General features: G+C 39.2%; 1 protein-coding gene across 1 annotated transcript in view; it reads right to left on the bottom strand.

Annotated features, from left to right (window-relative positions):
• The window catches only part of SNX2 (sorting nexin 2), a 61524-nt gene that overhangs the window by 28763 nt on the left and 16561 nt on the right, over positions 1 to 16200 (bottom strand). The window contains exon 2 of the mRNA XM_018050677.1: positions 2600 to 2717. Coding sequence (XP_017906166.1) covers positions 2600 to 2717 — 118 coding nt within the window. The remainder of the gene's footprint in view (positions 1 to 2599; positions 2718 to 16200) is intronic.

The following is a 16200-nucleotide window of genomic DNA, read 5'->3' as shown; positions in this document are numbered from 1 at the left end:
TTTATAATCAGTGGCCAAAATAATAACCACAGTTCTGCTGGTTTATAGAGCTGATACCAAGAAAAGGCAGGCAGGACTGTAAGTGAAACAGGATGAGATCAGTGGTTTCTAACCTGAGGTTCTTAGATTCCTCAGAGTTTGAGAAGGCAGTAACAATAGACAGTGAGCCATTTTAATACCTCAAGAAGTATGTCAGTAATAACATATATGTTATTTACGTGAAGCAGTAAGATACCTCTTAAAATTTCTACTTCTTTGAATTAAGAGGTACAAACTACTATGCATAAAATAAATAATCTACAAGGATATATTGTACATCACAGGGAATACAGCCAACATTCTAAAACTATAAATGGAGTATAAACTTGAAAGTCACTATACTGTACACCTGAAACTTATGATATTGTATATCAACTATACCTCAATAAAAAAATAAGTCAAAGTTTTTCTTTTTTTACAGAAAAAAGTCCCACATATACTAAGTATAAAGATTAACATTTCCTTGAAAGAGACACTTTGAAGGTAAGTGTAAACTGATTGTGTCAATTTCAGCTAAATAACATTTCACTCATACCACAGACACCAGAGAATTTTTCAAACAAAGGAATACTCCTTAAACTTTCGATTTGGTATAATCTGCTGAAAAGTGTAAGTGAAATACAGTAACTACCCTAGAAGAAGCAATTTCTAAAAGTCTAGGACAATTTCAACACTGGCAACTTGCTCTCCCTCACTTATTCTTCTAGGACAGTTTCCTAAAATGTGTTCAGTGAAGCTTAGTGCAGGATGGTACTGATGGTGGAAAGGGGCTCTCTAGTTACCCATGTTTGGTGAACATCCTGTAAGTAAGCTAATAACAGTAACAAAGTCATGCTTGAACTTTTTCTGATGCCACTTCTGACATAATAATAGTATGTGAAATGCTATCCAAAGTATATTGGCATACATACCAATTACAATCTAATCTCACTATGGTTTTAAAACCAGAATGGCTAAGTCACTAGAGCAATACCTATAGTTTCTTCTCTTATACAGGTCTTAGGAAACCGAATGATGTCATTATGAAATGCAGCTGAGTTTAAGATAAAAGATAAAGCATAAAAAATGTCTGCAGATAACAAAAGAAACAGATGACTATTTTTATTGCTTCATCTGTTTCTCCTTAAAAACAAACAGAAACCCTGACACCACCCATGGATCAATCACTGTGTTTAGTATACTCTGCACTAGGTACACTAACACAGAAAAGATTTTTCTAGTTGAGCTTCATGGGCAAATATCACTGCACAGCGCTGACGTGGCAGACTGATCAGCAGGGCACACTGTGAGCAAGAAAACCATCTTTCCTATGCACAGAGCCAGAGTTCTGCTTTAGACTCTTAGCACACTCACTAACATAGAAGTCTGAGACTTAAAGACTCTTTAATAAGATGGATAATGTAAGTGTTCTATTTATGACCCTCTACTATTAGAGGAATACCCACAATTTTAGATTAGCAGCTACTTTTGTCATCTTTCAGATTAAAACATAAATGCCATGAGGAAACTTCTAAGGATCTCCTGGGAAAAAGTCAATGAAAGAAAAGAAAAAGGAGTATTACAATTTTGGTTAACTGTCATTATACACTAAGTTGTTAGGTAGCTATAGAAAAGGGTGGGAAGGTGGCTGGGTAAATGATTGTCTTCACATTTTAATTTTCTGACATGAATTCATAAAAAACATGAATTCATCTGCAGTGAAAACTTTTCATACATTGAACAGGAAATTATATGGACCTCTGTCATAGAGGACTGTATTTTTAAATATACTTGTACTAAAAAAATACATGATGGTTTCAATATTCAACCACCATAAAAGCTGAGGGAGGATACATTATCAAGCTTTAACTCAAAGAAAGCCAGTTTAGGTAAATTAAGCTCTTAAAACACACAAAGATTTACTATTGCAATTATTTGTGCCATTAATTCTAAGGAAGATGCTGCTTTTTAATAGCCAAACATTAATTTGTATTTAAATTTTAATCTTAAAGCAGATAATTGTTTTGAAGAGGGTCCAATTTTTTAAAGGTAGAAAGAGACTACACCAAATCCTGCCCCCATATTAAAAAAAAATTCCTGAAGCATCAATTTATTCACCTAAAACTGAATCAAAATGGAACCCATGGTAAATACTAAAACATTTTTATTAAAACAGATTTCAAATATATTTAGATTATAAATAATTTTTAAGTTCAAAGTTTAATTTTCCTTTGTGATAAATTGTAAATAGTAAGAAAGAATATAATCATTGCTATTTCTCAAAATCTGAATGCCACAACCATTAGTTTGTGTCCAAGTACTGCTTGAAATATTCAAATTATTAGTGTGACTTATTTCCAAACGCTTAAAACCAGAAAGGATCATATTCGTGCTTTTCGCAAGTCTTTATTTTTCATTAAGCAAAGTAACTAAAATTTCCTGTCCTCCTAAGTCGTTAGCAAGAAAAGCCATCAATAGTACTTTACAGAAAATGTTAGTTTTGTTTTAAGAGAATATTTTCTGATAGGATATATGCTACAAATGATAATTACTAAAAAAAAATAAAGGTATTTACAATTACCTGCAAAAAGATCTTCTCTGTCATCATCTAGCACAACTTCTGCAGGTTTTGGACCATTGGAGTTTGTACTAATATCTTCTCCAAGAAAGCTAGCTGGATCCGGAGATGATGGACTTGACTGTGAAAAAAATAATTGATAATAGATTGCCACGTTTGTCTGTTATAATTATGTCTCCAGATACTATAGAAATAGAACATTCTCCTGATAAGCACAGAAGAAAGAATAACAACAGCTATTTACAGTTCCTCCTCTGAGGGTAAGAAATAACCAAAAACACACTTTCACTCACCTTCTTTCTTAACAAGAAATCACTTAGGATTTAAAACAGAAAATCTTTTCCAGTCACCCAGTTAGATATACTAATCTGTCAAGTTTAGTTATAATTAACAAAAACAAAATTTAATGTTTTATATAGTATAATATCATATTATAGTAAAAATCGGACCTTGCAAATATGTTGCATGAATAAGAAGTTCAAATTAATACTTTAAGAAAAAGGTTTAGCAGTAGTTGACTTAAGACTACAATTATTCTAAAATTTCTGTTATTTTGAAACTAAAAAATTCCCAGTAATTTCCATTTCAACTAAGCTAAAGGAATATTTTTGTATTTCTGAAAGTACAAAAATCAGCAAAACCTAATCAACACTGTAAAGCTTTTAGATTTATCACAGTTTTCTTATAAATTAAAACCAGTACTTAAAAAAAATACACAACACAAAAAGGGAGTTGTATATATCAAAAGTGCACAGCTATATATTTTCAAAACCCAACACACCTGTGTCATCAGCACCCAGATCAAGAAAGAGCACATTATCAAATCGAAAAGCTCCACTCATGCTCCCTCCTATGCTTTACCCTCTCCCAACCCAGGCTGCCACCAACCAGGATTCGTTTTTCCTGTTTCTGGTCTTCACACAACTAGAATTAACCAAAACAACATTTTTTTTTCTGTTTGTTCTTTGACCTTAATGCTATGTATACAAGACTCTTATATTGTCGCATGTAATAACAGAACACGCATCTTTGTTGATGTAAATATTCCACTGTGTAAATACACCACAACTGATCCATTCTGCTGTTGATGAGCATTTAGGTTTTCAAATTTCATTACCAGTTTTTTACCGCTACCAACAGTGCTGTACAAACTGTCCAGCACATATATCTTTTAGCAAACAGTGGACAAATTTCTGTTTGCTATGTACCTAGGAGCGGAATACCTGAATCACAGGATAGGTAAATGTTCTGCTTTAGAAGATATCACTAAAGATCTTCTAAAGCAGTTATATAATTTACACTCACCCCAGTAATACAGGACTTCCCTGTAGCTCAACAGTAAAGCATCTGCCTGCAATGCAGGAAACCAGGGTTTGATCCCTGGGTCAGAAGATCCTCCGGAGAAGGGAACGGCAATGCACTCCAGTATTCCCGCCTGTAGAATCCAATGGACAGAGAAAGCTGGCGCGCTACAGTCCGTGGGGTTCGAGGTGGACACGACCGCACGACTAACATACACACACCAGTACTATACAGAGCTTCCAGCTGCTTCACATCCTTGTCAACACTTGAATATATTTCATGTTTTCACTTAAGCTATTATGGAGAGTATAGAGTGCACGTTACTGTGATCTGAATTGGCATTTTCCTGATGAGTAATGATGGCGAGCAGTTTTTCATATGTTTAACAGACATTTGGATATCTTCTTTTGTGAAGGGTCTCTTCAAGTATTTTCCCTATTTTTTTTATTGTTCTTACTGATTTGTAGGAGTTCTTTACATAGTCTAGATACAAGTTCTAGACATGTATCACATATGGATGGAGAAAAAAATTTTCTCCCAGTTTGTACTGTTGCCTTTCCACTTACTTAATGGTACATATTAATGAATAAAGTTATTAATTCAGTTCAGTTGCTCAGTCACGTCCGACTCTTTGCGACCCCATGAACTGCAGCACGCCAGGCCTCCCTGTCCATCACCAACTCCCAGAGTCCACCCAAACCCATGTCCATTGAGTTGGTGATGCCATCCAGCCATCTCATCCTCTGTCGTCCCCTTCTCCTCCCACCTTCAATCTTTCCCAGCATCAGGGTCTTTTCAAATGAGTCAGCTCTTTGCATCAGGTGGCCAAAGTATTGGAGTTTCAGCTTCAACATCCATCCTTCCAATGAACACCCAGGACTGATCTCCTGTAGGATGGACTGGTTGGATCTCCTTGCAGTCCAAGGAACTCTCAAGAGTCCTCTCCAAACACCACAGTTCAAAAGCATCAATTATTCAGTGCCCAGCTTTCTTTATAGTCCAACTCTCACATCCATACATGACCACTGGAAAAACCATAGCCTTGACTAGATGGACCTTTGTTGACAAAGTAATGTCTCTGCTTTTTAATATGCTGTTTAGGTTGGTCATAACTTTCCTTCCAAGGAGTAAGCGTCTTTTAATTTCATGGTTGCAGTCACCATCTGCAGTGATTTTTGAGCCCAGAAAAATAAAGTCATCCACTGTTTCCCCATCTATTTGTCATGAAGTGATGGGGCCGGATGCCATGATCTTAGTTTTCCGAACGTTGAGCTTTAAGCCAACTTTTTCACTCTCTTCTTTCATTTTCATCAAGAGGCTCTTTAGTTCTTTTTCACTTTCTGCCATAAGTTATTAATTCAGTTCAGTTTAGTTCAGTCCCTCAGTCGTGTCCGACTCTTTGTGACCCCGTGAATCGCAGCACGCCAGGCCTCCCTGTCCATCACCAACTCCCAGAGTTCACTCAGACTCACGTCCATCGAGTCGGTGATGCCATCCAGCCATCTCATCCTCGGTCGTCCCCTTCTCCTCCTGCCCCCAATCCCTCCCAGCATCAGAGTCTTTTCCAATGAGTCAACTCTTCGCATGAGGTGGCCAAAGTACTGGATTTTCAGCTTTAGCATCATTCCTTCCAAAGAAATCCCAGGGCTGATCTCCTTCAGAATGGATTGGTTGGATCTCCTTGCAGTCCAAGGGACTCTCAAGAGTCTTCTCCAACACTACAGTTCAAATACATCAATTCTTCGGCACTCAGCCTTCTTCACAGTCCAACTCTCACATCCATACATGACCAATGGAAAAACCATAGCCTTGACTAGACGGAATAGTCGGCAAAGTAATGTCTCTGCTTTTGAATATGCTATCTAGGTTGGTCATAGCCTTTCTTCCAAGGAGTAAGCGTCTTTTAATTTCATGGCTGCAGTCACCATCTGCAGTGATTTTGGAGCCCCCAAAAATAAAGTCTGACACTGTTTCCACTGTTTCCGTATCTATTTCCCATGAAGTGATGGGACCAGATGCCATATCTTCGTTTTCTGAATGTTGAACTTTAAGCCAACTTTTTCACTCTCCTCTTTCACTTTCATCAAGAGGCTTGTTAGTTCCTCTTCATTTTCTGCCATAAGGGTAGTGTCATTTGCATATCTGAGGTTATTGATTAATTAGTAAGGGTAAATTATCAATTTTACTTTAAGGCCATTTCTAATTAGTAAGGTTTGTCTTATCAGTTTTTTGAGTAAACTATCCCCTATGGCATAAGGACATTTCTTTACAGCTTTCAAAAACAGTTTAAATTCCTTATGGGAAAATTTTAAAAAGCAGTTTTCTTTTCTCTCAGGAGCTCATTATTATATCTCCAAACTCTCATAAAGGTAGGTGTCTACTCACCTTAGCATGTTTTCCTTGAAGGAACTTAAAAACAAATAAGCTTATCCTATAAGCTTTTTCCAGAAGATGTTCCTGAAAACCTCCTCTCTAATTGAGTATGGTTAGGTGAGTGGTATATATGCTTCCAATGCGTATGTGTTTCTTTTGTCATAATTTCTCTTATCACACTGTATTACCATTATTATCTATTTATAGACTACAAACTCTATATGGAAAGAAAAAATGTCTTATTTTATTTCTTTTTACCAGGTTCCTGGCACCGAACACTCAATGACTATCTGTTAACGCAACTCTAAGAAAATAACTATGAATATGTGTAAAAAATGGCATTAAGTCTGTCAACCAGACTGTCTACAATAAAGTCTGAAATACCCGTTAGTACATATACATAAAAATAGCAGAGTGGCTCCAACGCCCATTCACGGAAATACAGAGGAATTGCTGCAGTTTGAGGAATAACTAAAAAAATTCTACCCCGAACATAACATTTAATGAAAAACTAAGGGTTTTCTCACTATGAGCAAGAACAAGGCAAGGACGTCTGCTGTCATTACTGCTTGTCAACATCCCACTGCAAGTCCAAGCTAATGCAGTAAAGATAAAAAAGGAAACAAAATCCAGAACTGACAAAAAAGGCTTCCGGAACTAATAAACAATTATAGCAAGGTTGCAGGATATAAGATTAACCTACAGAAGCTAATTACTTCTATATACCATCGACAAAATGGAATTTGAAATTTAAAAAGAAAAAAATACCATTTACATCGGCATCCAAAAACAACTAAACACTTAGGAAGGAATCTAACAAAATATGCACAAAATCCCTATGAGGAAAACTAAAAATTCTAATGAACAAAATTAAAGAAGAGCTAAATAAATGGAGAGATATTCCATATTCATGAATAGGAAGACTTCAATACTGTTAAGATGTCAGTTCTTCCTGACTTTGAACCACAGATTCAATGCAATACCAATCAAAATTCCAGCAAGCTATTTTGTGGGTATCGATAGAATGATGATAAAGTTTACATGGAGAAGCAAAAAACCCAGAAGAGACGGTACATTACTGACCGAGAAGAACATGTGGGAGGACTGCAGCTGCCTGCCCTCAAGACTCACCGTAAGGCCACAGTAACTGACACAGCATGGTACAGGTGAAAGGACGAACCTAGAGATAGGTTCACTTAATATAAGCGAGTCCTTCATGGATGGCGGTCTTGTGGCAAAGGGGCCTGTGTAACTCAATGAAGCCATGAGCCATGCCATGCAGGGCCACCCGAGAAGGACAGGTCACAGTGGAGAGTTCTGACAAGACACGGTCCACTGGAGGAGCGAATGGCAAACTATTCCAATGTTCTTGCCTTGAGAACTCTGTGGACATTATGAAAAGTCAAAAAGATATGACAGTGGAAGATGAGCCCTTTAGGTCAGAGAATGTCATATGCTACTGCGGAAGAGCAGAGAAATAGCTCCAAAGAGAAGGAAGAGGCTGGGCCAAATGGAGTCAGACACGACTGCAGCGACTTAGTAATAGCAGCAGACATGGTCAAGCAGGAGATGGCAAGCGTAAACACTGACAACTTAGAAACCAGTGAACTAAAATGGATGGGAATGGGTGAATTTAATTCAGATGACCATCATGTTTACTTCGGTGGGCAAGAATTCCTTAAAAGAAATGGAGTAGCCCTCATTATCAACAAGAGTCTGAAAAGCAAGACTTGGGTACAATCTCACCAACAGAATGATCTCAGTTTGTTTTTAAAGGCAAACCACTGAACATCACAGTAATTCAAGTCTATGTCCCAAGCACTAATGCTGAAGAACCTGAAATTGAACAGTTCTATAAAGACCTACAAGACCTTTTAGAACTAATACCAAAAAGAGATACCTTTTTCATCATAGGGGACTGGAATGCAAAAGTAGGAAGTCAAGAGATATCTGGAGTTAAGAGGCAAGTTTGGCCTTGAAAATGAAGCTGGGCAAAGGCTAACAGAGTTTTGTCAAGAGAGCACGCCTGTCATAGCAAACACACTCTTCCAAAAACAGAAATGACAACTCTAGACAAGGACATCACCAGAAGGTCAATATTGGAATCAGTCTGATTATATTCTTTCCAGCTGAAGATGGAGAAGCTCTCTACAGTCAGTAAAAACAAGACCTGGAGCTGACTGTGACTCAGATCATGAGCTCCATAAATTCAGACTTATTGAAGAAAAGTAGGGAAAACCACTAGGCAGTTTAGGTATAATCTTAATTAAACCCTTTTGACTGTACAGTGGAGGTGACGAATAATTCAAGGGATTAGATATGATACACAGAGTGCCTGAAATGAAAAACTATGGATGGAGATCAGTAACTCTACACAGAAAGTGGTGACCAAAACCCAGCCTAAAGAAAAAGAAATGCAAGAAGGCAAAGTGGTTGTCTACGGAGACCTCACAAATAGCAAAGGAAAGGAGAGAAGTGAAAGGCAAGGGAGAAGGGGAAAGATATAACCAACTGAATGCAGACTTCCACAGAACAGCAAGGAGAGATAAGAAAGCCTTTTTAAGTGAACAATGCAAGTCGATAGAGGAAAACAACAGAATGGAATAGACTAGAGATCGCTTCAAGAAAATTGGAGATATCAAGGGAACATTTCATACAAGGATGGGCAGGATAAAGGACAGAAACGGTAAGGACCTAACAGAAGCAGAAAAGAGTAAGAAGACATGGCAAGAATACACAAAAGAACTATACAAAAAAAGTCTAAATGACCCAGATAACCACAATGGTGTGGTCACTCACCGAGACCTCCTGGAGTGTGAAGTCAAGTGGGCCTTGGGAAGCATTCAGTTCAGTTCAGTTGCTTAGTTGTCTACGACTTTTTTGCGTCCCCATGGACTGCAGCACACCAGGCTTCCTTGTCTATCACCAACTCCCAGAGCTTACCTAAACTCATCTCCATTGAGTTGGTGATGCCATCCAACCATCTCATCCTCTGTCATTCCCTTCTCCTCCCACCATCAATCTTTCCCAGCATCAGGGTCTTTTCAAATAAGTCAGTTCTTCACATCAGGTGGCCAAGTATTGGAGTTTCAGCTTCAGCATCAGTCCTTCCAATGAATATTCAGGAGTGATTTCCTCTAGCATGAACTGGTTGGATCTCCTTGCAGTCCAAGGGACTCTCAAGAGTCTTTTCTAACACCACAGTTCAAAAGCATCAATTATTCAGTGCTCAGTTTTCTTAATAGTCCAACTCTGACATCCATACATGACTACTGGAAAAACCATAGCTGACTAGATGGACCTTTGTTGGAAAAGTAATGTTTCTGCTTTTTAATATGCTATCTAGGTTCATAACTTCTCTTCCAAAGAGCAAGCGTCTTTAATTTCAAGGCTGCAGTCACCATTTGCAGTGATTTTGGAGCCCCCCAAAATAAAGTCTGTCACTGTTTCCATTATTTTCCCATCTATTTGCCATGAAGTGATGGGACCAGACGCCATGATCTTAGTTTTCTGAATGTTGAGTTTTTAGACGACTTTTTCACTCTCCTCTTTCACTTTCATCAAGGGGCTCTTTAGTTCTTCACTTTCCACCATAAGGGTGGTGTCATCTGCATATCTGAGGTTATTGATACTTCTCCTGGCAATCTTTATTTCAGCTTGTGATTCAACCACCAGTCTTTCTCATGATGTACCCTGCATATAAGTTGAATAAGCATGGTGACAATATACAACCTTGCTGTACTCCTTTCCTGATTTGGAATCAGTCTGTTATTCCATGTCCAGTTCTAACTGTTGCTCCTTGACCTGCATACAGATTTCTCAGAAGGCAGGTCAGGTGGTCTAGTATTCCCATCTCTTGAAGAATTTTCAGTTTGTTGTGATCCACACAGTCAAAGGCTTTGGCGAAGTCAATAAAGCAAAAATAGAAGTTTTTCTGGAACTCTCTTGCTTTTTCCATGATCCAGCAGATGTTGGCCATTTGATCTCTGGTTCCTCTGCTTTTTCTAAAACCAGCTTGAACATCTGGAAGTTCACGGTTCACGTACTGTTGAACCCTGGCTTGGAGAATTTTCAGCATTACTTTGCTAGTGTGAGGTGAGTGCAATTGTGCAGGTAGTTTGAGCATTCTTTGGCATTGCCTTTCTTTGGGGTGGGAATGAAAACTGACCTTTTCCAGTCCTGTGGTCACCGCTGAGTTTTCCAGATTTGCTGGTATATTGAGCACAGCACTTTCACAGCATCATCTTTTAGGAGGTGAAATAGCTCAGCTGGAATTCCACCACCTCCACTAACTTTGTTCATAGTGATGCTTCCTAAGACCCACTTGACTTCGCATTCCAGGATGTCTAGCTATAGGTGATTGATCACACCATCATGGTTATCTGGGCCCTGAAGATCTTTTTTGTACAGTTTTTCTGTGTATTCTTGCCACCTCTTTTTAATATCTTCTGCTTTTGTTAGGTCGATACCATTTCTGTCCTTTATCGAGCCCATCTTTGCATGAAATGTTTCCTTGGTATCTCTAATTTTCTTGAAGAGATCTCTAGTCTTTCCCATTCTGTTGTTTTCCTCTATTTCTTTGCACTAATCACTGAGGAAGGCTTTCTTATCTCTCCTCGATATTCTTTGGAACTCTGCATTCAAATGGGAATGTCTTTCCTTTCCTCCTTTGTCTTTAGCTTGTCTTCTTTTTGCAGCTATTTGGAAGGCCTCCTCAGACAACCATTTTGCCATTTTGCATTTCTTTTTCTTGAGGATGGTCTTGATCCCTGCCTTCTGTACAATGTCACAAACCTCTGTCCATAGTTCTTCAGGCACTCTATCTATCCGATCTAATCCCCTGAATCTATTTGTCACTTTCACTGTATAATCATAAGGGATTTGATTTAAGTCATATCTGAATGGTCTAGTGGTTTTCCCCACTTTCTTCAATTTAAGTCTGAATTTGGCAATAAGGAGTTCATGATCTGAGCCACAGTCAGCTCCCAGTCTTGTTTTTGCTGACTGTATAGAGCTTTTCCGTCTTTGGCTGCAAAGAATGTAATCAATCTGATTTCGGTACTGACCATCTGGTGATGTCCATGTGTAGAGCCTTCTCTTGTGTTGCTGGAGGAGGGTGTTTGCTATGACCAGTGTGTTCTCTTGGCAAAACTCTGTTAGCCTTTGGCCTGCTTCGTTTTGTACTCAAAGGCCAAATTTGCCTGTTACTCCAGGTATCTCCTGACTTCCTACTTTTGCATTCCAGTCCCCTATAATGAAAAGGACATCTTTTTTGGGTGTTAGTTCTAGAAGGTCTTATAGGTCTTCATAGAACTGTTCAATTTTAGTTTCTTCAGCATACTGATTGGGGTACAGATTTGGATTACTGTGATATTGAATGGAAGCATTACATTCAAAGTTAGTGGAGGTGATGGAATTACAGCTGAGCTACTTAAAATCCTGAAGGATAATGCTGTGAAAGTGCTGCACTCCATATGCCAGTAAATTTGGAAAACAAAGCAGTGGCCACAGGACTGGAAAAAGTCAGTTTTCATTTCAATCTCAAAGAAGATCAATGCCAAAGAATGTTCAAACTATCACCCAGTTGGGCTCATTTCACATGCTAGCAAGGTAATGCTCAAAATCCTTCAAGCTAGGCTTCAGCATTATGTGAACCAAGAAATTCCAGATGTACAAGCTGGATTTAGAAAGGCAGAGGAACCAGATATCAAATTACCGACACTCGTTATCACAGAGAAAGCATGGGAATTCCAGAAGAACATTTACTTCCACTTCATTGACTATGCCAAAGCGTTTGACTGTGTGGATCAAAACAAACTGTAGAAAATTCTTAAAGACAGGAATACTAGACCACCTTAACTGTCACCTGAGAAGCCTGTATGCGAGTCAAGAAGCAACAGTTAGAACTAGACATGGACAACAAATTAGTTCAAATTTGGAAAAGGAGTGCATCAAGGCTGTATATTGTCACCCTGCTTATTTAACTTATATGTAGAGTACATTATGTGAAATGCTGGGCTGGGTGACCCACAAGCTGGAATCAAGATTGATAGGAGAAATATCAACAACCGTCACTGCTGGCAGAGAATGAAAAGGAACTAAAGAGCCTCTGGAAGAGGGTTAAAGAGGATAGTGAAAAGGCTGGCTTAAAACTCAACATGTAAAAAACTAAGATCATGGCGTTTGGTTCCATCACTTCATGGCAAATAGAAAGGGAAAAAGTGGAAACAGTGACAGAGTTTATTTTCTCAGGCTCCAAAATCACTGCAGAGGGTGATTGCAGCCAAGAAGTTAAAAGACGCTTGCTCCTTGGAAGGAAAGCTATGACATACATAGACAGCATATTAAAAAGCAAAGACGTCACTTTGCTGACAAAGGTCCATATAGTCAACGCTACGGTTTTTCCAATAGTCATGTACAGATGTGAGAGCTGGACAATAAATAATGCTTAGCGTCAAACAATTGATGTTTTTGAGTTGTGATGTTGAAGAAGACTCTTGAGAGTCCTTTGGATTGCAAGGAGATCAAATCAGTCAATTCTAAAGGAAATCAAGCCTGATCATACACTGAAAGGACTAATGGTGATTCGACTCATTGGAAAAGACCCTGATGCTTGGAAAGACTGAGGGTAGGAGGAGAAGGAGGCAAGAGAGCATGAGATGGTTGGATGGCATCACCAACTCAATGGACGGGAGTTTGAACAAACTCTGGAAGATCGTGAAGAACACAGAAACGTGGCATATTGCAGTCCATGGACTGCAAAGAGTCAGACGTGACTTAGTGACTGAAGAACAATAGAAGAGCCAAATGATTCTCAACAAGGGAGCAAAGGCAACATAATGTGGAAAAATGAGTCTCTTCAACAAACAGTGCTGCAACAACTGAAAATCTACATGTAAGAAAAGCATCTAGAAACAGAACTTACAGCCTTCACAAAAATCAACTCAAAATGGATCACTGACCTAAAGATAGAGCACTTAAGTATAAAGTTTCTAGACGATAACTCGAGAGGAAATCTAGATGACTCCTGTTTCATAGTAAGTTTCTAGATACAACAGAGGGACAATCCATGAAAAAAACATTTGATAAGACAGACTTCACCAAAATTAAAATAAAAACTACTCTGCAAAAGACAGTGTCAAGAAAATGGAAAAACAAGCTGCAGACTGGGAGAAAATATTTTCAAAAGACATAGCTGACAAAGCCTTTTTATCCAAAGTATACAAAGAACTCTTAAAACTCAACAATTAGAAAATGAACAACCCAATTTAATAACAGGCCAAAGACCTTAACGGATACTTCACCAAAGATAAACATATGGCAGATAACCATATGAAAAGATGTCCCACATCATACGTTATCAGAGAAACGCAAACTAAAACAACAGTGAGACATCCTATACCTCACAGTGGATTCACTTCATACACCTAGTAAAGTGATCAAAATTTCGAACACTGATACCACCAAATGCTGATGAAGATGTGAAGCCAGAGGAACTCTCATTCACTGCTGGTGGGAATGCAAAGTGGTATAACCACTATGGAAGGCCATTTTGGCAGTACATTTATAAGATAAGCATACTCTTATTATGTGTTCCAGAAACTGTGATCTTTAGTAGTCATCCAGGGGAGCTGATCACATACCCACCCAAAAACATGCAGATAATGTTAACAGTAGCTTTAATTATAATTGCTAAATTTGGAAGCAATGAAGATGTTCTTCAGTGGGTGACCGGGTAAGCAAACTACAGTACATCCAGACAATAGTTTGCATTGTATTATTCAGACCAAAAGGAAATGAAGCACCTGACCATTAAAAGACATAGAGGAAACTTAAATGTGGAAGAAGCCAGTCTGAAAGACCTACATGTTATATAATTACAACTGTATTGCACTGTTGAAAAGGCGAAACTATGGAGATAGTAAAGACAAGTGGATTGGGGGAAGGGTGGGATGAACAAGCAGAGCAGAGAGGACTTTCAGGACAGTGAAACTACTCTGTAATATATTATACCAGTGGACACATGTCATTAAATTTTCCCAGACACAGAGAATGTACAGCACCAGGGTGAACCCTAATGTAGACTACGGATCTTGGATGACTGTGATTTGTCAGTGTAGTTTTACCAGTAGTAGCAAAGGTACCACTATGGTGGGGGATACTGATAATGAAGAAAAATCATGTGTAGGCGCATTATATGGGAAATCTCTATACTTTCCACTCAATTTTGCTATGAACTTAAAACTGCTCTAAAAGGTAAAGTCTGTTTTTCAAAAGACAAAGCAGCAGAGTGGCATTTGGTTTCACAGAAAAATACTTTGAATATGCCACTATATAAAAGAAATAGTTACCTATGAGTACGACCCAGTTTCCTGACACTACTCATTAAAAATAAATGCTGCTGGGCTTCCCGGGGGCTCAGTGGTAAAGAATCTATCTGCCAATGCAGGAGACACGGGTTCAGTCCCTGATCCAGGAAGACCCCATATGCTGCAACCTGTGCACCAAAACTATTGAGCCTGTGCTTTAGAGCCTGGGAGCCACAGTTACTAAGCCCACGCGCCATAACTAATGAAGCCTGCGTGCCCTAGAGCCCATGCTCCCCCACAAGAGAGTCACCACAATGAGAAGCCTGTGTATCGCAACCAAAGAGTAGTCCTGCTTGCAACAACTAGAGAAAAGCCCTGCAGCAATGAATGCCCAGCACAGTCATAAACAAAATTATGAAAAAAAGAATAAACACATACTCTTTAAAAACCAACCAATCAATACACAAATAAATACCGTTTTTTGCAGCTGGTCCTCTCTTTGTGGGGGTCCCAACAGATTCAATCAACTGCAGATTGACAGTATTTTTTAAAATTTCAGAAAGATTCAATAAAGTGGATTTTGCCACACACCAGCTTGGTAAAGAACCTGCCTGCAATGTGGGAGACCTGGGTTTGATCCCTGGGTTGGGAAGATCCCCGGGAGAAGAGAAAAGCTACCCATTCCAGTATTCTGGCCTGGAGAATTCCACGAACTGTATAGTCCATGGAGTCTCAAAGAGTCAGACACGACTGAGTGACCTTCAGGGCTTCCCTGATAGCTCAGTTGGTAAAGAATCTGCCTGCAATGCAGGAGACCCCGGTTTGTCTCCTGGGTCGGGAAGATCCACTGGAGAAGGGATAGGCTACCTACTCCAGTATTCTTGGGCTTCCCTGGTGGCTCAGCTGGTAAATAATCGGCCTGCACTGGGGGAGACCTGAATTCGATCTCTGGGTTGGGAAAATCCCCTGGAGAAGGGAAGGGTTACCACTGCATTCTGGCCTGGAGAATTCCATGGACCATATAGCCAATGGGGTCACAAAAAGTCGGACACTACTGAGCACTACTTTCACTTTCACTTCAGCAACCAATTGCACAGCTGCTGCTGCTAAGTCACGTCAGTCGTGTTCGACTCTGTGCGACCCCTAGACGGCAGCCCACCAGGCTCCCGTCCCTGGGATTCTCCAGGCAAGAACACGAGTGGGTTGCCATTTCCTTCTCCAGTGCATGAAAGTGAAAAGTGAAAGTGAAGTCGCCCAGTCGTGTCCACGACTCTTTACAACGCCATGGACTGCAGCCCACCAGGCTCCTCCATCCATGGGATTTCCTAGGCAAGAGTACTGGAGCAGGGTGCCATCACGTTTACATAGTATTTACTATTTATAAGCATTTACAGTGACATAGGTATTATGAGAAAATGAGATGATTTTAAAGTATATGGGAGGATGTGTATAGGTTATATGCAACACTATGCCATTTTAAATAAGAGACTTCCTAAAAGGGATTTTGGTGTCTGTAGTGTGTCCTAAAACCAATGCCGTATGGATACTGAGGGAGATTATACTTGCTTTGAGTAAGAAACAGGCATTAAGGGCCTATATATAATAAACCTGGGCACTCAA

This window comes from Capra hircus, chromosome 7 (genome assembly GCF_001704415.2).
Source record: "Capra hircus breed San Clemente chromosome 7, ASM170441v1, whole genome shotgun sequence".
NCBI lineage: Eukaryota > Metazoa > Chordata > Mammalia > Artiodactyla > Bovidae > Capra > Capra hircus.
The sequence above is the reverse complement of the archived record's forward strand: the minus strand, read 5'-3'. Positions and strand labels throughout refer to the sequence as shown.